The 25390-nt window shown below is 43.4% G+C and overlaps 1 protein-coding gene across 4 annotated transcripts in view; it reads right to left on the reverse strand.

The window, feature by feature from the left end:
* The window catches only part of ppp1r26 (protein phosphatase 1, regulatory subunit 26), a 31836-nt gene extending 9764 nt beyond the window's left edge, over window positions 1–22072 (reverse strand). For 2 of the 4 annotated variants that reach the window (XR_011355824.1, XR_011355823.1), the window contains exons 1-3: window positions 21987–22072; window positions 14625–17913; window positions 4526–4689 (exon numbers count right to left, since the gene is read on the reverse strand). Coding sequence is in view for 2 of the 4 variants with exons in the window: in XM_069931692.1 (XP_069787793.1) it covers window positions 14007–17855 (3849 nt within the window). In the remaining 2 variants the exon portion in view is untranslated. The other 2 variants (XM_069931700.1, XM_069931692.1) reach the window with 2 other exon arrangements.
* Between the last annotated feature and the right edge of the window lie 3318 nt (window positions 22073–25390).

Here is a 25390-nt window from a genome sequence, read left to right on the forward strand (position 1 = left end):
ATGTTATTTGGGAGAGGTGACTGACATTGGTTCACGTCTTTCCAGTAAATTTGGAGGATTTTGTTAGGGCAGTGTTAATATTTTTTTCCAGTGGCCTGAAATGACTGTCAGTCTCAGAAATATTAGTAAGTGCAGGGATGAATTTTGTACCAAGTCTGAGGACTTCATCTTCAAATACCTTTCCCTCGATTGACCAAAGGCTGTGCTGGCACATTGAAGTCTCTACTATCTGTAAGATATTGTGCAGTGTCTTCTTCAGCATTGAAGTGCCAGCTGATGAATTAGACAAAGACAATGTGATCAAACAATAATCATGGCTTTTATTTGCAGAAACTCTTGGTACAATAATGAAAGACAATAGGTGCATACACAGTTATACCCAAGGGAAGTGTCCTTAACAGTAGAGATAATGCACAGCCAATGTTAGTACAGCAAGGCTTGCCAGAGGGGAGACAGGCAGCTTGGCAGACATTCACCATTCTCCACCCCCGCAGAAGAAGGGTTAAAATCAAAAGGACAGCAGCTAGGAAAGACTGAAGCAAGTGATACATGGATACCATGTTTGGTATTGAGAATACTCTAACAGCCAAAATATGCCAGTATCTAGCAAGCAATTGAAATATAATGAGATGTTTTAAGACTATGTCAGCCTATCAGGTTGTTTACAAATTCTGGTGCTTCTTCTCGAAACAGGTGGGTCCTTTGCAACCTTGGGAACTGGTACAGTTCCTGGGTCTGTAGTGTGGGAAGGACTGGCTTCAGGACCCATGCAGTGGAGCCTCAGCATGGCCATCTAATCTCTCAGGCTCACTCTAAGTAGGGGTGTGAGGAAGCAGCAAACCAGGCAAGGCCAGATCTCTTAAGGGTACAGTGTCAGTACTCCCCTCTGGAAATTTAACGTGAGCGTAGTTGGGGTTGGTATGCAGTAGCTGAACTGGTTGGACTAGGGGGTCTGTTTTACGCGCCTGAGCATGGCTCTTCAGCAGCATAGTTCCAGGCTCAGATAAACAGGCTGGCCAGTCCATCACAGTTCCTGATTTCCTAGGAAAGGCAAACATACGTTCATGAGGTGTTTGATTTGTTGCAGTACACAATAATGACCGAATAGAATGTAGCGCCTCAGGCAGCACCTCCTGCCACCGGGTAACCACATGTTTTTAAATCAAGATTAACAGTCTTCCAGACTGTAGCATTAGTCCTTTCAACCTGCCCATTGTCCTGCGGGTTGTAGCTTTTGGTACAGCTGGTGGCAATCCCCTTCTGTAGCAGGGCTCGCCGCAGATTAGCGCTCATGAATGCTGAGCTCCGATCGGTATGAATGTAATTGGGACAAACAAAAATGCTGAAAATTCTGTCAAATGACTTAACGACAGTCGCTGATGAGATGTCAAGGCAGGGTATCGCAAAGGGAAACCTGGAATATTCGTCAATTACAGTAAGGAAATATACATTTTTGTTGCTGGAAGGTAACGGTCTTTTAAAATCTAACCGAATCCTCTCGAAGAGTGGCCTCCAGAGCTTTGAAGTATTGTGGTTTGCATTCTGCACAAACGGGACAGCTTTTAGTCAGTTTCCTGACTTCTTCTAGAGAGTAAGGATGTTTAAGTTCAGGTCCGCATAACGTGCGGGAGAAGAATGCCACAGGTCTGCCCTTTTGATTAAGGGTTCCTGCCAAGGCATAATCTGAGGCATCAATTACCATATGGAATGGGACATCGTCGTCAATGGACGAGAGTGCAGCTTTGGCAATATCAGCTTTAATTCTCTCGAACGCCTTCAATGCCATTGGAGAGTGAGGAAAATATTTAGTGTCAAACAGAGGGCGTGCTTTTGTGGCGTAGTCCCGAACCCATTTACAGTAGTAGGAAAAGAATCCCATACATCTTTTAAGGGCTTTTGCTGAGTCTTGGGGTGGTAACTGCTTAAGGGGGGGGGGCCATTCTTTCCGGGTCGGGGCAGATTTTGCCCTTGTAGACAATGTAGCCCAGAATGGGTAGCTTTGTCGCGTTGAACACACATTTGCCCTCGTTAAATGTAAGGTTAAGTTCTTTAGCTATTGCTAAAAATTTCTTTAAGTTGTTGTCGTGCTCAATCTGTGTTTTCCCAGATAGTGACATTATCCAGATAGGGAAACGTACCCTGTAACTCATACATCCTAACAATCTTATCCATTTCCCTCTGAAACACTGACACACCATTAGTGACCCCAAAAGGTACCCATCAGCCTCAAAAGCCATATAATGCTGTTCCCTTTTCTTAATGGGGATGGTAATAAGCTGCTTTGAGGTTGATAGTGGATTACACTTTGTATTGCACTATCTGATTAATCATTTCATTGATGCGTGGCAAGGGGTAGGCATCCAGGTTCGTGTAACAGTTGATTGTCTGGCTGTAGTCAATAGCCAGTTGTCTCTTATTGTGATTTTTCATGACTACCACTTGGGCCCGCCATGGACTCTTACTAGGTTCAATTACTCTCTCTTTAAGAGGACTCTGGGTCTCCGCTTTGATAAACTCACGATCCTCTTTGCTGTAAGAACGGCTCTTAGTGGCAATCGGCTGACGCTCAGGGGATAAATCACTGAAAATCACTCTTGATCTTTAATGCGGACAGACCACAGTAACTAGCGCGAGGGATGTTAAGTGTGGGTAGTGGCCCACCGAAATTTAACACTACACTGTTCATCTGAGATTGAATATCTAACCCCAGTAACACAGGGCTGCAGTGCTCTGGCATAATAAAGAGCCACACATCAGCAAGGCAATGTCCCTGCAAATTTAAAGTAACTTTACACTTGTCCCGTACAGTTTTTGTAAGTTCATTACAAGCCATCGATATCTTTCGGTTTGCTGGATATCTCCACAAATTTAAGGCTCTGGCAACTCTCTCGTGGATGTAGCTGTCAGTACTCCCCGAGTCTATTAGACAATCAAGAGTCTTGCCATTCACCTCCCCCTTCATAGTCGACCGTTCCAGTCCGTAACATCCTCCAAACTTTGGAGTCAATTGAGCTATCACAGAGGATCTCACCTCACTGTCACTTGAACTCGATTCAGTCTGCTCATCTGAAGATTCCCTCTTTTCACAGTTGTCTTTCACTCCTGCAGCTCCAGGATGCATTTTCTTGGTGCTTCTCTTCTTCTTATCAGTGTGAGTACTTTTCGCCTTACACGCTTTAGCGAAGTGGCCGAGTTTCCCACAATAGCTGCAGGTAGCAAATCGAGCTGGGCACTTCTTTCTGGGGTGCCAGCTCTTATCACAGAAGTAGCATTTTTCAGGTGTTCGCCCTTTTCTTTCCTTCGGGGTTCCAGCACTTCTGGATGTTTCCTTTTCGGTTTCTAGCATTTCACTGGACCGCATGGCACTTCTCAGTGTTTTGGCTGGAGTGACTGCCCGGTCGTAGGTTAAGGGCTCCATCTCCAGCAGCCTTTGTCAGATGTAACTGGAGTTAATCCCGTTGACAAAAGCTTCCAGCTTCAAGGCTTTGCGGTATTGTTGCACATTGACTGCCCTGACATCACATTCGTTTGCCAGCGAGTCGAGGGCCAGTGCGTAGGCAGCATCACTTTCCCCGGGTTTCTGGCATCTAGTCAGCAACTGGTGTCGAGCAATCACCACATTCCGTGGCGCTGCAAAGTAAGCAGTCAGACGTTCCCGGGCTATAGCAGAGTGGTAGCTCCTTGCGTTATAGCGAAAGGGACCTCACCGAGCAGAGAGTTCAGGTGGCCCCACTCTATCGCCTCATCGACCTCGTTGTTTCAACCACAATCCAGTGGTTGAAAATTTCTCTGGTCCTCGGGGCAGACTGGTCGAGTATCAGCCGCTCTGGCTTGAGTGCTGCATCCATTTCTGCTAATAAAATTGAAGTGCCAGTTGATGAAGTAGACAAAGACGATGCGATCAGACAATATTCATGGCTTTTATTAGCAGAAACTCATGGTACAATAATGAAAGACAATAGATGCATATAGTTATACCCAAGGTGGGTGTCCTTAACAGTAGAGATAATGCAAAGCCAATGCAAGGCTCGCCAGAGGGGAGACAGGCAGCTTGGCAGACGTTCACCACAAGCAGCAACTTCCGCAAATTTCCAGCATTTAGGCAGCAGATACACAGGAGCAACCCATCTCGCAAAATCCCCTCTCAATTATATACATTTCCTTAGATTAGAAATGGACTCCCATCACTTCATCAATGGGTCAAAATCTTGGGTCACTATCTTATATGCATCTTTAACACATGAAGGGAAACATCTCGACAAAGAGGTTGCACTAATGGCTTCTTGAGAATAATTCAGGATGAGTAATGAACCCCAGCTTTGCCAATGATGCCAAGATCCCATAAATAAATAAAAGTAGATGGAAGCTCTGGGTTTACTGTAATAAACTTTCATTGCAACTTTAATTGCCGTTTGCCAATTGCATAATTTTGGGTGACTACACGTGGAAGGCAGCAAGGCAGAGTGTTTTGGAACGAACATTTCGAGTCTATGTGATAAACTGCAGCATAATCACAAACATTCACCTCCACTGATGCGGAATAAAGCATAAATACAGCAGATAACTTGAATCAGCTGCAACAATTTCCAGCTTCGATTTGGATGGTCTGTCTTGTTACGTATGTGAAACTGTAGGTTGTAAGCTCTCCCGTTGAGATGAATCGTCATTACGCTTGTCAGAAATGGCCACCTGCAATGTTGACACAGTTGAGAAGGCATCCAAATGATACTGCAGGATTAGACTGAGATATCGGTAAATGAAAGAAAGCTTCATGTTTGTCATAATGATCAGATTTAATTCCCTGACAAACATTGAAGCATAAAAGGATGGCTTAAGAATATAATATTTATCTGCTGTTAGAATTTATAAGCTGAAAACACGAAAGGTTAACCCCTTACATGAGATCCTGTTAACTTGGTGGAATTAATGGGAACTGTATTCAAATATTACTGTCAGGCTGAATTAATTTAATCCTGTACCAGTTGGAGGGCACTGGAGCCAACTTCAACGTCTGAACTGCAAGCAGCTTTCTCCCAACACGTGATTGACCCTGATCTCTATGACTCAGTACCACTCCAGATGGTATCCTTATTTAGCAAATCCGAAGATCACAAATAGATTGCTTTCAAATGAGAATGATAACTTGTACATAATCGCAAGTCTGACCAAAGTTGATAAAATCATGGCTGCTCCTGCACTATATTTGTATGTTTGCACATGTTGAGGTAGTGATAATTGGCTCACATTCACACCCCCAATTACAAGAAGGTAGAATTCTTGGCAGGGGTTCACATTTATTCTATACTGGATTCCAACCAGATGGGAAAGTTAAGAGTGTGTGAGGTAAGTGATAAATAAATTAGAATCGCTCCGGGAAGCCCAGGAACAGAATTTAAAAGGTGTGCTGCACTTTTATACCACCCTTGCTGACTGAATGGCATTAAGTGTGCGTTGTCAATTCAACTGACACGTTCACAAATATCATTCACTTTGCTGTGGGTACTACACAGCATTCAGCTTGAATCTTGCAGTCTCACCAGAAATAGACACAGTGAACAAGGTTTCATTTAATCAAGTTGAACACACACATGTTCAAAGTGATGTCTGATCTAACGCACACACCACGTTCTGAGCAGGAACCTTTTGAATTAGTGACTTTCATAGTCTGCTGTCATAGTCTATATCGAACAGTTGTCCTGATTATACTGGACAACAACTTTTTTTCAAAAGGCTTACTTCTTGGGGAAAAAAAATCAGGGATTATGATAAACAACTTCAATATGAACACAAGGAAACTTTTAATGAATTTAGCATATTTAATCTCATAATTATGGTGTGTAATGGAGGATTTAGATCATGCTTTTGCTTATACAAGTTTAAGTATCAGTAACCTACTTTGAGAATAATGTATGAAGCCGACATAATCTAATTTACACCATGAGGCCCAGAGATGCACTTGAATCAGAAGACATAATTCAAATTCCACCATGGGGCCCAGGGATGCAGTTGAATCAGTAGACATAATCTAATTTCCACCATGAGGCCCAGAGATGCAGTTGTCTTTTGTTGGTTGCAGATTGTCAGGGGACCTTGAAGATAAGTAAATCATTTATTCAAAGAGATAAGCTATGAGTAAACATTTTTTGGGTAATATAAGCCATGGTCCCACTGCTGAAGTTTGAGACTCTCTGAGGGATGGAAAAGTCTCTCAGCAAAAAGAACTTCTAGACTCCAACCAACGTCCCGGTCGGGGGAGGTGGAGAAACTGCTACCGGCACCCAGACAACCTACTACATTGTGCGGTCGTTGCCTCGTTTCAGCAGTTAGGACCAGTCCAGGCGTTGATAAGTATAATTGGGAAGGGCTTGCATATTGTAGTTTGAAATCAGCTTTAGATTTAGTAATAAAGATTTGTATAAACTGATGTGCTCTTGGTGTGTGTCTCTGTTTTCTTTCGGTAGCTCAAACACTGTGACCCATCTAAAACGAACAAAGTGAGAGGTACAAGTTTACCCAGGACAATTGGCGCTGCGAGTAGGGTTGGTCTCGAGATGTTTCGCCGAAAGAAAGAGGTGAGCCCTGAGTAGTTCTTGATTCTGGGATGGACTTCCAAACACGATGGGTTTGGCATGTTGGCCAATACCCTGTCTTTGTTAGGACCACCCATTAGTTGGGATGAGAGGTTAGATCCATCAAGTACTCCTCTGGGAGAGCGGGTTGCCACTCTCCTTCGAGAAAGTAAATTTCCTGATATAAAGGGGACACTGATGGACGGTTTTTGGTTGCTGGCCACAGCCTTGCGTTGCGCCATTCAGCATGAAGCAGAATTACTTCAGCGAGAAGTAGAATCCCAGCACGAGAGAGCAACTGGAGGAGATAGAAGCCATGTGACGCTGTTCCACGATGAGCGAGATTGTTCGCACCAATTAGGACTGAGCCAAAGAATGGGAGGATAAACATGTCCAAACGATCTGCCATATTAAACTCCAGCAGCAGCTCTGTGCAGATAAGGAAAAGCAAGGGGTAGAACCCGATCCACATTGTATTCGTGCCATGGTAAGGAATGGCGACAATCCTGATGTAATTGATGATTGGGACAGGAATATCTGGTATGATGTAATGGTAGAGATTGAAGGGATAGATACCCCGATCTCCCAAGCGGACCCAGGGGAAGGTAACCGCAACCCTGCTTATGCTCTATGGCCCACCCCCTCTACAGGATGGCCTGGGCCTCCTCCCGTCCATTGGGTAGAGGGCCCTGTGGGCCAAAGTGGGAACAGGGGTCGGAAGGAGTCAATGATACGTGATTTCTCTGTAAAAGAGCTGGCTGCCATTGGAGATCAATTTAGGCAAAAGACGGGAGAAACTCTGGCGGCCTGGCTCCTGCGTGTTTGGGAACAAGGAGGGGGTAATGTATATTTAAACCCTGAGGAATTGTTGGGATTAGGAACATTGACTACGGATATCCGGGTCACTGCTAAGCTATGTGGTAGGAGAGGGGTGGATTACTTACTTGCCACTCTAAGGGATGCCCTGTTACGAGTATACCCTTCACCAGTCGATTGGGATTTACATTTGCAAAACAATTGGGGCACCCCAGAGGAGGGTGTAGCAGTAATTCGTCAACAGGCCATGGCCTCTGCCTTGTATGCAGGGCGTTTGAGGCTGTGGGTATGTGGGGGGAGCCCTGACGAAGAGATGTTCATGGCCAGAATGCATATCCGATTGGTTCGTTCCGCCCAACCCACTGTTTGGGGACTGGTTCTGTCCGTAACTAGTCCGCTAATTGGGCACCCTGCGTCTGAGGTGGTGCATGCCTTATCTGGGTTTTGAGAATTAGAGTTGGGAGGTAAAATCCACTCACGTACAACCCAGGTTAAATCAGACAAGCAGGATGAAAGGAGAGGGGCTGCTGCTAATAACGGACCAACAAGAAAGGACCTTTTTCTGACCTTGTTAATGTTAGGCATACCTAAAAGTGATGTTGATGGGAAACCTACTGCGGTCCTTTATGCCCTTTATAAGAGGAAGTCATGGGAACATCATCCCCAGCTGTGCCTTCTGCTCCCACTGCTGCTCCTATCGAGCCAGCTTCTCTTGCTCCAGTTACCCATGATAAGATATAACAATGGTTAAAAAAGCTGTTATGGATAATAGTAGCATATGGTCCTGGAAGCTCCCGAACCCTACTAAGGCATGAGGGTGTGGGCAGGATTCCTGTGTCTATTCCAATGAGATAAGGCAGATACACGGGGACCCGCAGCCCTACATACTGTTAACAATCCATTGGGGTGGGGGTAATGACCGCCAATATTTGGCTTTGTTGGTCGATACCGGTGCGGAGCACTCGGTGATTCCTGGAAACCCCAACATCTGAACTGGACCGACATTTTGAATAGAGGGGATGGGAGGAGTGATCACCCTGGCGAAGGAAATAAAACTCCGCGCCATGGTGGGTGATGGCTGTTCCCCTGTATGGTTACATGCCCTGGTGGCTGCCACTGACGAGTGTATCCTGGGTATTAATATGTTGGCCGGTACGGCCCTTAATACTAGCCAAGGGGGAATTTGCATTTGGAATTCGGACTATTACAAAAAGATAGTTTGAGCCTTGGTTGGAATCCTTTTTCATGGTTAGCTGGTACATTTGGGGGATTGGGCCACACTATTCTCCGTTGGTTGCTCGCATTATTGCTTATTTTTGTGATTATTGTAGTTTTGTTTTCTCTTTTACGCTCCTTTTGTACTCGAATGCTTGTTAGGTTTCATAAGTGACAGACTGCGACCAAGGGGTGGAATGTAATGGAGGATTTAGACCATGCTTTTGCTTATACGTTTAAGTATCAGTGACCTACTTTGAGAATAATGTATGAAGCCGACATAATCTAATTTACACCATGGGGCCCAGGGATGCAGTTGAATCAGAAGACATAATCTAATTTACACCATGAGGCCCAGAGATGCAGTTGTCTTTTGTTGGTCGCAGACTGTCAGGAGACCTTGAAGATAAGTAAATCATTTATTCAAAGAGATAAGCTATGAGTAAACAATTTTTGGGTAATATAAGCCATGGTCCCACTGCTGAAGTTTGATGCTCTCTGAGGGGTGGAAACATCTCTCAGCAAGAAGAAGAACTTCTAGACTCCAACCAATGTCCCAGTCAGGGGAGGTGGAGAAGCTGCTACCGGCGCCCAGACAACCTACTACATTGTGCGGTCGTTGCCTCGTTTCAGCAGTTAGGACCAGTCCAGGTGTTGATAAGTATAATTGGGAAGGGCTTGCATATTGTTTTTTGAAATCAGCTTTAGATTTAGTAATAAAGATTTGTATAAACTGAAGTGCTCTTGGTGTGTGTCTCTGTTTTCTTTCGGTAGCTCAAACACTGTGACCAATCCAAAACGAACAAAGTGAGAGGTACATGTCACATTGCTTTGGTTGAATTGACCTGAAAATGCTTTGCTGTTGATTTTTGTTGTACTCAGCATCTGATGCCTCTCGGGTCAACATCCAACAATAGTCAGCCAGCAATGATGGATTCCAGTTCCCCTGATACTGCTTTTCATGGTCGCAATGTCCTGGTGAAACCTTTCACCGTGTTCATCAGTGATTGCATCAAGATCAGCAGGGAAGACGTCCAAGTCCGAATGCAGAAAATAAATTTTCAATGACATGTTGCACTTTGTGGTTTTGTATACCAAAGCATATATGCTTGAAACATGCTGGTTATATCTAAAAATACGGTGCATGTTAGGAAATTTTTCATGTGATTTTTGTGATCAGTAGCACAAAATCCATAAAATACACTCAAAAGTGTTCAGGAAGCAAAATCTCCGTGGTCCAGTGTTTATAGTTCTACATTAATTGGATCAAGTCTATTAAGGTTTAAAGACATTTTTTTGGGCTTCTTTCAACATCTTTCATAGAACAAGCCCTGTGATGTTCTTCGTATCAGGGCAAACAGCAAAAAAAAATGAGCCAAGGTTCCCACTCCTGATCGCTATCCAGATGATCTCTACTGGAATATGGGTTGATTTCGAGAGATTTGGTTGCATTTCCTTCTGGAATTGAATTATTGTGGCAACATAAACAACAGTTCAAATGAGGCAATGGAGATGTGCAGGATCTGAGAAAATGTGCTGCAAAGGGATTCAAGTAATAAATGCTGCTGACATACATGGCTTATGGTTAGAATCAAACTGCAGAGCTATTTGGCTCCTTTTTCCACTGCTAATGCTTTGCTTATAATTACTTTCTGTTGAAGTGGCTATGTCAGAGAAACTATACAAAGTGAAGAGAAACATACTTTGCAGTCCGATTACAAAATGATTCACTTGAAATACCAAACAGAAATCTTTCAATGTGCATCAAGAGAGAAAAAAAAGAGAATGGGATAGGTAGGTTAGGAGAGAGGCAGAAGGAATGAGCAAAAGAAAAGTTGAGGATTAGAAACAGAAAGACTGAGTAGAGTGGGAAGGAGGGTAGTTATAGAAAGAAGTGGAGTGTAAGGGGGAGAGATGGGGAAATGTGGGCTAAGTGGAAGGAAGACGGGAGCGGATAAAACAAACACAATAATCTATATCCTAATGCCCTGACAGAAAAGTCAAGAAAGAATAACCAACATCACAAGTCTCAGACTGCTATTTATTAGATAATTACCAAGAAGATATGGAACTGTATAATTTAAATATTTTCACATAATTTGTTAAAAAGTATGTGCATCAATACACCCCTCAGGCAAAAACAGAGAAATTTCAACATCACAAGAAAATTTCACAAAATAGGAAAATGATTTGGTAACATATACACCAAAAATGGTGGGGGGGGGGGGGGGGGAAGTTTAAGAACACAAAATAGAAACAATTAAAAAAAAATGCAGTTTTATTTTAGCAGGGATTTGTTACTGAACATGTAGTTTAGAACCCTGTGCTAGTGACCCAATGGCCTGAGCTCAAATCCCATCAAGCCAATAAGGGAAATAATCATGGAAGTATCCTTGCTTTATAATACTTTGCCTAACTAAAACATTCACATCAATCTTAATGCAGACCTGTATCAAGCAAGGTTGTACAAGAACTCTTGACCAATTTTTTTCAGAAGTTCTCACTTCATTTCCACTGAAGTGGAGTTAATCTGCAGAATCAAATCTACTTTCCCCCTCCCTCCAGAGTCAATGTCAGGTCAAACTCAGTATTGGAGGCCAAGTTTCAAGTCATTGCTGACTCAAAAAGTGGGGCATGCACTCATAAAACAATGGTTTTCTTGTCTAGGACTAACTAAAGCAGGCACCAAAGAGATACAGACCAATAGAGGTGGAGAATTAAAATTCAATTAGTTGACATGAAGTCATGTTTCATTGTGCTATGTACCATGATTACTCAAAACGGGTCCAGGAGCATCCATGAAGGCCTGGAACTCAACAAATTACTGCAGAATGTTAAGAATGAAGAATCATGTGAACTTGGTTGTGAGAAATCCTGAGATTCTGTGAATGCGCCAACACTTGGAAAGCTGTTCAACAGAATAGTTAACCTTGACCCTAACCATCCTTTCTCATTGTCTTATGTTAATCTCAGTATGTGTGGACAGATTATTTGACTGGGGAGAGAACTGCACAGCCCCCACCCTTGGACAATGCTGAGACTGAACAGTGAGGTGTAAAAAATTATTCTGGATAATTTTGCTCAGGTTGACCCTGACACAAACCACAGTGACTCCTTTCCCAGAGATCAGAGGCAGATAAATGTTTTTAGAGTACTTCCTGCTGCTCATTAGAAAACTCTTCAAAGTAACATATAGAGGTCAAATCTTTATACCCTCACGGAAAACAGGAGTTTGGTAATTTGTTTTACAGAAGTCAATCTGTTGCTTCTTGGCTCCTTCATTAAGAAACTATTTTACTGCCATAATGTGGAACTGGTTTTATAAATGCTAATCCAATGAGTCTAGCATACTCAAAACTATTCCACTCAATTTACATTGCATTGTGGCTCCTTTTAGAGGAAACGTAACTTCTACTGGTTAAAGCTCAATACTTTGAATTAAAATGGTAAAAACTCTTTGCTTTCTCATTTAATGATTTACTTAAATTAGAATTTAAATCCAAGGGGAAATCCAACCTGCAGGGTGATTGAGAGATAGCAATTGTTACCACTTTGAACTATTGAATGACTGGGTGTGGGTGTGTAGTGAACTGGGATTCACTAGAAATGTGCTGCACTGACGACTAAGATACCCCCGGGGACCCGTATGTAACTCTGGTTTCCCGCCTAAACCCAGAAACCCTCTGAAGCCTGTTCATGAACCCTACCTGTGTTGTAAGCTAATAAAAGCATTAATTCTCTCTTCAGTCGATTATGAGCTTTTTATCTACGCTACAGGGTGAAAGTCAGTTAAACAGCAGACTCTAAGGGCCAATGGGCCTACTTCTGCTCCTATATCTTGTGAATTCCTGACACCATTTCCCAAAATCTAGAACCAAGAATTGGGAACTGTGATCTGTTTTCCAAAGGATGCATGCTTCATGGGAATGGGAAGACGATCACTCTACAGCAATGGGGTTTGGGAGCTGCTAGTGTAAGGCTGAAGAAAAGGCCTAAAGTCAGGAAAAGAAGAGCAGGAGTCTTGTTCTGCATCTGGTAGTATAGTACCTGATTAGGTAGCTATTTAATTTTTTAGCATCAGTATTTTTAACCTCCAAAAACAAAATGCAAACTTAAATTCCCCTTGGCAGGTTTACCTCACTCCCTGGCACGCTGAGTATCGTGGTACAAAGTTAATAATTAAACAACATCTCTCTAGCTTCTTGACAGCCAAAACAAATGTACAATTTAAATGCAAAACAGGTACCTTTTGCAGGATGCATGCAGTTGAGTTAGGCTTATTCTTCACATTTTCTGTTATTGTCGATTCAAAAACAATCTTTACCCTTCTTGGCTTTCACTCTTCAGAATATATCATCCAACCGTCATTCACATATAACCCTATCAGTACAATTCAAATACAAGGGCTAACAGAGGCAATCCTCTGTGCTAGTCCACGAATGTGTTCATCAGAGCCAGGATCTGATTTTACTCCTTTGATTCACTAAGAGAATGTTAAGTAACCCTTGCTGGTATTGAGATCCTGGCAAAGAACAAGAATTAGACCCAGGTATTTTCTCAGATTTTGGTGTGGGTGGCTATGGGTAACATTGGTGAATGGAATGGACATTGTGCTGCACATCCTGGGAAATGCAAACCAGCTACAGTTGAGAAATGGCAAACCCTATGCATACTAGGGAAATTAAAAATGAATTCCAAATATTTTTCATGGGATGGGTCTCAGCCGTGGGGGTGGGGGGGAATCCCTTAAACTTTACAATCGTATCTTAATCAACCTATTTGCTTTGAAAAGACAGTGAAGGATATTTCTGAAGAAAAAATCTTTTCTTAGCTGTTAATCAAATCCTGGGATAACCTTTCACCACCACAGCCAAAAATGGTCTTAGGATCACTTATCAACATTCCACTGTCTACAATGAAACTTTACAGCTATATTTCTAATTTAGACATACAGCATGGTAACGGGCAATTTCGGCCCACGAGTCAGTGCTGCCCAATTTAACTACACCCCAGTACACATCGAACGGTGGGAGGAAACCAGAGTCCCTGGGGAAAACTCATGCAGACCCAGGGAGAATATACAAACTCCTTACAGACAGCGCGGGATTTGAACCCCGGTCTTGATCGCTAGTGCTGTAACGGCATCGCGCTAACTGCTACACCAAATGTGCTGCCTTTTATTTTTAAATAATTAAGAGAAAAAAACTACTGTATAATATTATACTTACACCTCAACATCCTGTCCCTGCTGTCCTGAACTCTCGTCTCCACTCTATTGTCATCATCTGATTGACCATTAGCTTTGTCATAAAAAGGTTCAGGTCTATACCCACCCCTCAGCTGCCTCTCCTGTTCTTTTCTTCCTGTCATCTTTCTCCTCATTCTCAGTTTCCAACAGAGCCTTGTTCAATGGCTGCTACAGGCTTGGAAAGTTTCATCATTTTCTTTACCTGTGCACTGACTGATGGCCTTCTCTTCAGAAGTTTCCTCAGCACTCACCATTTCTTTAGCAGTCCCCGACTCTGCACTATGCATGCTCAGATCTACGCTGCTGGTTTCCTTGCAGATTGAGGGTGTGGAATGTACAGCCATTAATAGGCTGGTGTTTTCACATGAACGTGGTGTCACAGAGTTAGAGCATTCAAAGCTCGCATCTTGCTTTGACCTCACCTCATTCCTCATTTCACTCTGATAATTATGGTCACTCTGCTTCAACCAGGTAATCCAAGGCAGGCCACTTGTTTCATTGGAAAGGACACCAGGACTTACTGATGGGATCAGAGATCCTGAAAGTCTATCTGGATAGCCACCTGTTTCAGGTTTTGATTTGTCACTCACTGCCCAATCTAGGTGTGAATATCTTTTAACTGCAGCATTTGGGCTCTGGTCTGCACTGGATCCTACATGTGACTGACTTTCTATAGAACATTTAGCCTCACAGCTGACATCCTTCTCCCTGCCTTCTGGCATAATATCATTGAGAGATTCAGTCAAGAAGACACCCCATAATTTCAATTTGCTTACAGATTCCTCAGAAGACCTCACTTCAGCTGCTTTTGGTTGAAGCTGTCCATTAGCAATATACTGTATATTTTGCTGCTGAACCTTGGGTTGAATTGTTTTGAAATGATGAACCGTCTCTCTCTCCTGTAGGTTCTGGGTGATACAGCTTCCTAAGGGATCATTAACCTCTCGGTCCTGCAGGACGTTACTGTGCAAGGCAAAGTGGCGGATACAATTCTCTTTACTTCGACAGCCTGCAGTAGTAACTTGTAAATTCCCTTGATCAATCCCAGTTTTAGCTTCTGTTTGGAACACAGCTGATAATTCCCCAACAACCTGTCTGTGCTCAGTCTGGTGCTCTGCACTGTGAGCAGTATGAAGGTCCTGAAGCAAATCAGGCCCATGAAGGGTAGGTTTGCTTTCAGCAGCAGTATTCTCCGTACCTCCAAATGAATACCAAGCCGCAACCTCCTCTTCCTCGTGATGTGGTCCCTTCGTACCAATGCTGCAAGTTCCCTCAACTGGTTGAGAAACTGAAGGCATTCCTCCACCATGATCTGACACCTCTGATGATCTGTTTTCTTTGCCATGTTCCGTAAAGTTTTGCATTGCAATGTGGCCTTTCAAGCTCTCTTCTGTTGTGCTATTCCCCCTAGCCTTCTCTGCCAAGAACCTCAGAATTTCCTGCTCGATCCCATCATCACTGTCCCCAGAACTGCTCTCACTTGTTATGGTTTTTTGGTTCAGCCCTTCAGCCACAGTGGATGGAGTAACAGATAATGATACCATCACTGGCCTTCCCATTCTGGCCACTTTGCCTCTTCCTTCACCTTCTGATGTCTCCCCTGCTCTTTTGCTGCTCTTACTTTTAAAATCCAAATAACTTCGACAAACTGCTTTGCTAGTTTTTGACAAACAGCTCTTCAAGGGAGCATGGCTTACGACAAAACCTTCACCAGAAACCTTGTGAGTTTGGTCACCAAAACCAGTGCTTTGGTCAGTGAAAGTAAGTACCTCTGCTCCTGTAAACCGTACTCGCTTCCTGCACCGGCTCTTGGAGTCCCTTAATCTTTTCCCCATTCTTTTTCTGGTTTTCAAGAGATCCTTTGTAGCAGTATCCAGATCTTCATCGCTGTCTAACGAGCTACTTTTGTCATCTGTCTGCCAGGCATCATGGACTGGCTTGTGCCAGGTCTGTTCATTGGCAGCCCAGTTCACAGGGGATAACTTGTCTTGCTTTCTGTTGACTGCCTTGCTGTCCTGTACATTACTTGCATCAAAAGAATCTCGTTCCAACAAGCCACCTTTAAGCTTACTTTTGGAAGTGGCAGCATTGGAGTTAGTCCTGGAAATAGGAAACCCACTACCTTTTTGCTGACTTTCTCTTAGGTTTGCTGTTCCAAGTTTATGATCAGTGCTGACATTATTCTTCAGTCTTTCTTTCTGCAATAATGGCACCTGAATGGAAGGCAAAGCAGAGAATAAAGATGGGGAGTTGTTCAGACCATCTTCTTCTTTCAATTCTGGAGGCACGAGTCTGTCTGATTCGCTCACAGTTTCCATTCCATTTAATTTCTGATTGCCTTGGTTCACCTTCAGAGCCAAGTAATTTTGAATTTCCTTTTCAATGCTGTCGCTGCTATCCACTGAACTCTCGTCACTGTCAGAGGAGGTGATTTGCTGGGAGTCAGCAGTGGCCCTTTGCAACAGAGTCGTACTTGTTATGCTGTCTGTATGTGGATGTATTCCAAGCACCAAAGACACTTCCTGTTTATGGAAAAATTCTGATGAAGTTTCCATTCTTTTCAAATCTAAGGAGTTTGTCCATTTTCTTTCCTCTTGTTTTAAGAAGTTAGCAGCCATCTGATCAGTGGAGACAGTATCAAAAGGATTGAGGGAATGTAGTGACTTTGCATCCACAGACTTGGGTGCACCTTGCTTCCACTTTTTTCTCAGAGATACTTGTAGTGTTTCCTTTTCCTCACCCTTTGCTGGATCACAGGCATCCAAAGAGCATGGGGGGTTGTGAGGCAACAATCCAAGGGCAAAGGGAACATCCTTGGTTTTCTTCTGTTCTAATTGGTAAAGTTGGATGGCTTCCTCAATCCCGTCATCACTACTAGAATCAGATAGCTCAGTTTCGGTGGTTATGGAATTGGGTTTTGGATCAGAGAATCCAGTGTTCATGTTCCATTGGATGTTACTACTTCTGTAGAGTTCCTTAGAGATAGGAATTGCTGTTGGTTTCTTCTCACTGGCCATCTTTTTATGGCCCTTGGGATTCCTTTCATTGCTTTTCCCAGTTTTGCAGATGCTGCCAGCTTCATCCACATCAGTGGATTTGGTGCCAGTAACTTGAGTGTTGGGATTTGTCATCAACGCTTTGACAATCTGCATTTGGCTCCCTGTGCTGGGTTTGACATACCTCTTCTTGCTTTTCAGATCTGCCTGAAGTAGATTTTCCTTTTGTGTTGGCTCACTCTCAGAGGCCAGCTTGTGGCTGGGATTGCTGCTTTCCTTCTTCCGCTTGTCTTGCAAGAACCTTTCGATCTCAGCTTGTATGCTCAGTTCAAACGAGTCATTGCTGTTGATGCTGGAGGGAGAGGAACACCTGGAATCTGCAGTGACCTCTGGAGAGCCATGCAGTGGGTCAATGTTAACCAGGTCTAGTTCAAACTCAGTGGGAACCACCTCACCTTCCAGCGAGATACCATTATTGGCATTTCGAGCAGAATCTTTGACGGCTGGATATATCCCAGGGGGGACTTCTGCGTCATTTAAGGTGCTTGATATGGAGCAATTTTCTTCTGTCTTCTTCTTTAAGTATTCCTGAATGGCCTCTTCTATACTTCGGTCAACAGACTCATCACTATCTGTGTCCAGGACACATTGGCCCAAATTGGATTCCTCTGTCCCAAGTGTGCACGTCGGATATCCGGTCTTCAAGTCCTCTACAGCGGCCCCTTTTAAAACTTTGATAACGCGGTTGTCTAATGCGCCCTCGCTCCGCCATTTTGTGTCTAGGTTTGTTTTCGCGTTACTATTGGGGTCATTGTTCATGGCATGAGATGAGTCACGGGGTTGCAGGTTTTCGACAATCATTTGTACATTTACGTCAAGAGTACTTCCCACAGCGGAGAAATTCTCCCTTGGAATGGAGAAACCCACAGGGAGGCTGTAGCTTGAAGATGCTCCAAAAGATTGCCAATCTGTCTGTACTGCAGAGACAGGCACCAAATTCATTAAGAACATTATAGCAGGAAAGAGACAGACTGGACAATGGGCCTCGTAATGCTGCACCTCTCACATCCTGTAAAACAATGCAGAACCAAAATAATTAAAAAACTGCTGCAACTAAAATTGATTCAGCTTAAATTAATTTTGAAGGGAGAAGGGAACCAGTGTATCAGAACTGATGAAGGGCAAAACAGAAATAAACCAAGGATAGTGTGCAGCAAGGACGACAAGCAGGTGATGGGACAATATTGCAACCAGAGGGATGACAGAAAAATAGTGCATTCAGAAACTGGTTTAAAGCTATTATACTTAACTGCATGCAACATTAGAAACAAGGTGGATGATCTTGCAATACAGTTACATATTGGCAGGTACAATGTTGTGGCTATTATTGAGTCGTGGCCAAAGGATGGGAGCTGAATATCCAAGGATACATGGTGTATCAGAAGAATAGACAGGCAGGCAGAGGGGGCAGTGCGGGTCTGCTGGTAAACAACAATATTAGATCATTGGAAAGAAATTATATCAGATCAGAATTGGTAGTATCCTTATGGGTTTAGTTAAGGAATAGTAAAGTTAAAAGGACCCTAATGGGATTTGTATAAAGGCCTCCAAACAACAGTTGGGATGTGAACTACAAAATACAGCAGGAAATTTTTAAAAAAGGACAATGTTACAGTAATCCTGGGGGATTTTAACAAGAAAGTAGTTTGGGAAAGTCAGGTCGGTATGGGATCCTAAGAGGGAGAGTTTGTTGAATGCCTAAAGGATGACTTTTTGAGCAGCTTGTTGATGAGCCCAAAGGGGATTGGCTGTTTTGGATTGGGCGCTATCAAATGAACCAGAGATGATTAGAGGTTCAGGTAAAGGGACCCTTAGGAGGCAGTAATCACAATATGATAGAGTTCACTCTGAAATTTTCAAAGGAGAGGCGATATTTCAGTGGAGTAAAGGAAATTCCTGTCGCATGAGGAAGGATCTGGTCAAAGTTGATTAGAAAAGCTCATTGTTAGGGAAGATAGCAGATCTGCTGGAGTCTGCAAAAAAAAATGAGGCAAGTGCAGGACAGGTACATACCAAAAGGAAAGAAAGTTGTGAATGGAAAAAATGAGACCATTATGAGGGAAGTTAAAGCCAAAATAAAAGCTAAAGAGAGGGCAGACAAGGAAACAAAAATTAGTGTGAAGATCGAGGACTAGGAAACTTTTAAAAACAGAAGGCAACTAAGAAGGTGATTAGGAAGGAAAATAGAAATTACAAAAGGAATACTATCAAAGACGGTTCTAAATGCTTTTTTAAGTATATAAAGAGCAAAAGAGAGTCAAGAGTAGACATTGGATTGTTAGAAAAATTATGCTGAAGAGATTGTATGGAGATGGCAGAGGAACTGAATGAATATTCTGGATCAGTCTTCACACTAGAAGACAGTATAGGTAGTAGCTTACTAGACTCTCAAGGGTTTCTGGGAAAAGAAGTGAATACTGTCAAAATCTCGATAAAGAAGGTTACTTGGGAAGCTAAATGGTCTAAGGGTAGATAAAACTCCTGGACCGGATGGAACGCCCCCTCGAGTTCTGAAGGAGGTTGCTGCAGAGATTGTGGAGGCATTGGTAATGATCTTCCAGGAATCAATGGATTTTGCATGGTCCCGGAGGACTAGAGAATTGCGAATGTCACTCCGCTTTCTAAGGGAAGGAAGCAGCAGAAAGGAAACTATAGACCTATTAGTCTGACTTCGGTGGTTGGGAAGATGTTGGAATCAATTGTCAAAGATGAGGTTAAAGAGTACCTGGAGGAGGATCACAAGATAGGTTTCCTTAAAGGAAAATTATGCATGACAAACTTACTACAATTTTTTGAGATTACTAACAGGATAGACACAGGAGAAGCAGTGGATGTTGTGTACTTGGACTTTTAAAAGGCCCTTGACAAGGTTCCACATACGAGTCTGCTTAATAAGATTAGAGCTCATGGAATTACATGAAGGATACTAGCATGGGTAGTAACGCTGGGAAGTGGGGCTGAGTGATAAGGATCAGCTCATGATTAAATGGCAGAGCAGATCCAATTGGGCTTCTTCTGCTCTTATATCTGGTGATCTTAACACATATTGTGCTGTTGCTTTGTTAGAGTCAGTACATTTGGAGGAACATTCTTCTGCTTTTGTCATTAATGAAAGTGACAGAAAAAAAAATCTGGTTTAATTTTGTACTGTTGGACTCTCCTGCTCTTATTCCAATATGAACCTGTTAGGAACTCTCACAAGCAGCTAAGGGCAGATGTTTTATCTGAGAAGACATCTCTGATGGTAGAAACCACCCTTGAAATTGGACAATGGTGCAGCATTCTTTCACCATCACAACTTCAATAGTATAACAATCCACTTTGCTAAAGCCCCACTACTCAGTTATGCTATCCCAACTCAACAAGTAAGTTAATCAAAAGGAAAATATTTCATGTGTTGAGGGATAATTTCAGCATTAATGCAGAAATAGAACTAACAACCCAAACTAGATATGACAGGATAACATGAGCTATTCACCTACCACTAATTCACAAACTGCACACATAGCATGCAACCAACACACAGCCCACATGACCAAACCAAGATATCTTGAAATGGAAAAAATTATGGCAACATGCTATTTGCTGCTGCAAATAAAACTTTCATAAAGTTTGCATCGCTCTTTTCACAGAGTCACTTTTGAATGTAGATACCCAAGATGTTAATAATGGTTCTGACCCAATTGCTAAAAAAATTCCACTTTAACTTGAAGAAATAAACAAGAGATCTATTCATTTTAAAAATAGTTACACTTGAACTTTCTTCACCTCTTCCAAGACTGCAGTTAGTGAAAAGGTTGACCCATTTCTGAGACAGCTTCCCACCTCTTTGCTGAATGCAGATTCGCAAAGTGTGAAGAAGGTCCTTGACGTGGTTCATCCCCAACAGCAGTGACAGAGGGGTCTTTGATCTATGGCTGTCCCCCACCACCCCCAGCCCCCCAACACACACATACACACTGACATCCAGAACAAATGGAAGACAATCAATGGTGAAAGACACACTTTGGTATGCCTGAAACCTGTTAGCCTTTCAGCCTGCAGAGATGTTGGTGTGGGAATGCTGCCAATGCCACATTTCAGGATGCAGTACATGCTGAGAGATGCACTGACAAGGGCACTGTGGGGAAGGACCACATTCGAGAGTTCTCCCACGACCGGCACTGAGGGGAAGTCCATCAAACAGAAGGGGGAGAAGAAACAAGGCGCCACAGTGGTGGCAATGGGGTATTTAGAGAACAAATGTATCCCAAATGGGAATGTAGTAGAGATATGATTTAGGATGTGAAAAGGCTGTGAAAGGTTTTCTTTGTAAATAATTTATTGTGAATAAATTCTATTGTTGGAAAAAAAATTCTGTACAGTTAATACAATACAAATTAAAGTTGGGTGAAGGATAGTTGGTAGCTCATCTACGATGAGGCTGTAAAACAGAAAGCTTTTCCTCACGTTAAGGGGCATAAAGTGAGGTGTTTGTGGTAGCATGCAAGTGCAAGGGGGTGATGACCCACACTGTGTTCAGGCTCAAACCAGGACTCTCTCCCTCTCCTTCACCACCACCACCCCCACCTTCTTCTCCCCTCCCCGCAGTCCTGATGCCGCTGGAAGCCGAGCCTTCCGCTTCCGTCCTCCCTCAAGCTGCAGCCGGCTCGCATCCAAACCAATCCCGAGGCCCAAGCTGTATCCTCCGACCCGGGGCATAAGAAAGAGCAGGGCAAAAGAGACCTCCATTCGGCCAGGCCATCTTGCTCCAACCCCTCAGGCCCACATGGCGGAGGATGCAAGGTTAATAAGAATGGGGCAGAAAGGCGACCCTGTAACGCCGGGCCTTTAACGGCAGACAGGCCCGAAGCCTCGCATCGGAAATCTCGACAACCCGCCACGTTGGACCGGAGTCCCGGGGATTGACTGACAGTTGGCCCCCTACTCCCGGCTTTGATTGGTGACCCCCACCCCCGGCCCCACTTTGATTGGCAGCAAATCCATAATCCCAGTTTTGATTGACAGCCCTCACAGCGACCCGCTTTGCTTGACAGCCGCCGGAGCCCCCGGGATCGGACCCTTCGCGCGCCCGTGCAGTACCTGCTCCACGCCGCTCCCTCGCTGCAGCCGCACAGCGCACTCGCACCGGCTGCAGGCAAAGTTCAGAGCGGCAGCGAAGAGGCGCAGGAAGCAAAAATAAATAAATATCTCCATGCACTCAGCCACTTTTCAGGGACTTTAACTAAAACGCGGAGGAGAGCGCAAACCAATGGCAATAAAGTATTTCCCATGAATTAGAACGGTCTTTGCTAAAAAGAATAAATGCGATGATCATTTTAGTCTGAAATAATTTAAAAAAACCCACCCTCAAAATAGAATAATTTGGGACTGGAGAAGGACTCCACAGTTTGACTTTCAGATAGAGGGACAGACATGAGATTCAAGTCCAAGCATAACCTGGTGAAAAGCATTCTCCGGGCTTCGGTGCAAAGCGTGCAGACGCACCAATCAATTTGTCGCTCATGCCTTAACTACTAACGCAATGCCCAGTAAAGATAAGATAGTATTTCTCAAGGACCATGCAGCAGATTAAATAAATAGGAACACAACAGACATATAAACGATGCAAATGCAACATTTATCTGAAGTAAATAAATATATAGGTATTGTTCCATGAATAAGAGAGTCTCTGATGGCTCGGGTGAGCTTCTCACTGCCCGTGGGAAGAAACTGCTCCTCCGCCTGCTAGTGCTGGCCCTGATCCTCCTGTATCTCTTCCCCAATGGGAGCAGCTGAAAGATGCTGTGTGCAGAGTGGCAGAGATCCTCAATAATTTTGTTTGCTCTGGTCAGAAAACGATCCCAGTAGATCACGTTGATGGGATTTGGTGTGGTGGGGGAGGGGAGAAGGAGACTCCAATGATCCTCTCCTATAGTCCTGTGGATTGACCTTTATCCATTTCTCTGCAGCAACCATATCACACTGATGCAGCCAGTCAGGGAGCTTTTGATAGAACTCCTATAGAAGATTGACATAATGGTGGCCAGTAGCCTTGCCCGCTTCAGTCTTCTCTGGACATGCAGTCGCTGATGTGCCTTCCTGACAAATGAGGAGATGTTAAGTGCCTACGATAGGTCACTAGTTCAGTTAACTCCAAGGAACATTGCTCTCCACGCTCTCTGCTACAGAGATGTTGATGTGCAGTGGAGGGTGGTTGTTCCTGATTCTCCTGAAGTCCACAATCATCTCCTTCATCTTGTCTACGTTGAGACTCAGGTCATTGTCTCGCACAATTTCATGAGATTTTCCACCTCTTCTCTGTAGAGCGACTCCTCATTGATGCTGTTGAGGCCGATTACTGTTGTGTTATCTGCAAACTCGATGACACTGTTTGAGCTGGATCTGGCGATGCAGTTGTGGGTCAGTAGTGTGAACAGGAGTGGGCTGAGCACACAGCCATGAGGTGCACCAGTGTTCAGCGTGATGTTGCTCGACATCCTGCTACCAACCCAGACAGATTATAGTCTTTCCGTTAGGAAGACCAGGATCCAGTCACAGAGAGGGATGTTGAGTCCCAGCGAGGACAGCTTCTTCACCAGCCTCTAGGGAATGATTATATTAAATGCTGAGCTGATGTCAATGAACAGCTGTCTGGCTTATGAGGTGTTGTTCTCCAGGTGGGTCAGGATTGAGTGAAGGGAAAAGGCTATAGTATCATGTGTGGAACAGTTTTCTCTAGAGGCAAACTGAAAGGGATCCAGCATCTCTTGAAGGTGTGTTTCGATGCATTCCATCACCAGATGCTCGAAGCATTTCATAATGTTGGAGGTCAGTGCCATAGGGATGATGATGGCTGTCTAGAACCCTGTGGGAACGATGGACTGCTACAGTGAGGTGTTGAAGATGTCTGTGAAGACATTTGTCAATTGGTCTATGCAGTTCTTCAGTACCTGACCAGGTATATTGTCTGGTCCTGCCACCTTGTGTGGGTTCACCTTGGATAGGGTTCTCTTCACCTCGGCCGTGGTTATGCAGAGGGCCCATTCATCAGGGGACACGGAGCTTTCTTTAGCGTCATCCTGTTCTTCTCATCAAATGTGCATAGAAGATGTTCAATCTGTGGAGGAGTCACGTGATGGAGTAGTGGCCGGACGGTGAACTCCAGCCCTCTCCAGAAAAGTCGGAAAAAACAAAGGAAAACACAAAGGGACAAAAATAAAAATTAAAGTAAAGTGAGTATAAAGGTGGAAAGAAGATGGCGACGAAAAAAGAAAAGTCAAAACCAACGGTAAGAAGAGAGGAAGAGAAGACAACGGAAGAAGAAGGAGAAGGCCTTACCTGTTCAAGGAGGCCGGCGGTGGAGAGAGAAACCCGCTCCCTCAGGTCGGTAGAAAGTGGACTACAAAAATGGCTCACTGAGCCGAGTAAAAGTGCGCAACCGCGCATGCAAAAAAACACACCTACTCCCAGCTGGGGAGTCGATCTCCGCAGCCGGCAATGACACCTGCAGCAAGAGGAGAATATAGAAGACAACGAAAACAAGAAAGAAGAGAAGAAAAGGACAACAAAGAAACAACAGATGGCCAACCCAGAGGAAGAAGAAGAGGAAGAGGAAGAGTACAGTGAAATAGAAGAAGAAGGGAAAGGCAAGACAAAGGATATACTTTCTCTTATTAAAGAATACATGGAGTCATTTAAAGAATGGCAAGCGCAAGAATTTAATGATTTAAGAAGAAGAATAAACAATACAGAAGAGAAAATGAATAAAATAGATATGACCTTATCAGAAATGGGAAAAAAAATGGACAAGGTGGAAGAACGAGAAGCAGCAGTAGAAATGGAAGTAGAGGACTTAAAAAAGAAATTAGAGGAATCTAATAAAAAAGTTAAAGAGACACAAGAACTGTTAGCTCAGAAAATAGATATAATGGAAAATTATAACAGAAGAAATAACATAAAGATAGTGGGCCTTAAGGAAGATGAAGAAGGCAAGAATATGAGAGAGTTTATAAAAGATTGGATCCCTAGGATCCTAGGATGTCCAGAACTACAGCAAGAAATGGAAATAGAAAGGGCACATAGAGCATTGGCCTTTAAACCACAACCACAACAAAAGCCAAGATCTATTTTAGTAAAATTCCTAAGATATACTACAAGAGAAAAGGTACTGGAGAAAACAATGGAAAAAGTAAGAGAGGGCAACAAGCCACTGGAGTACAAAGGGCAAAAAATCTTCATTTATCCAGATATAAGTTTTGAACTCCTGAAGAAGAGAAAGGAGTTCAATACAGCAAAGGCGATTTTATGGAAGAAAGGGTATAAATTTATACTAAAGCATCCAGCGGTATTGAAAATATTTATTCCAGGACAGTAAAACAGACTATTCTCGGATCCAGAGGAAGCACGAAAATTTGCAGAACAATTACAAAATAGACTGAGGGATGAAGACGTGTAACGAGAGTACAAAAGACTGCGAACTAAAAAGACACATAAGTTTTGAACTC

This window comes from Narcine bancroftii, chromosome 1 (genome assembly GCF_036971445.1).
Source record: "Narcine bancroftii isolate sNarBan1 chromosome 1, sNarBan1.hap1, whole genome shotgun sequence".
In the NCBI taxonomy this organism is placed as follows: Eukaryota; Metazoa; Chordata; class Chondrichthyes; order Torpediniformes; family Narcinidae; genus Narcine; species Narcine bancroftii.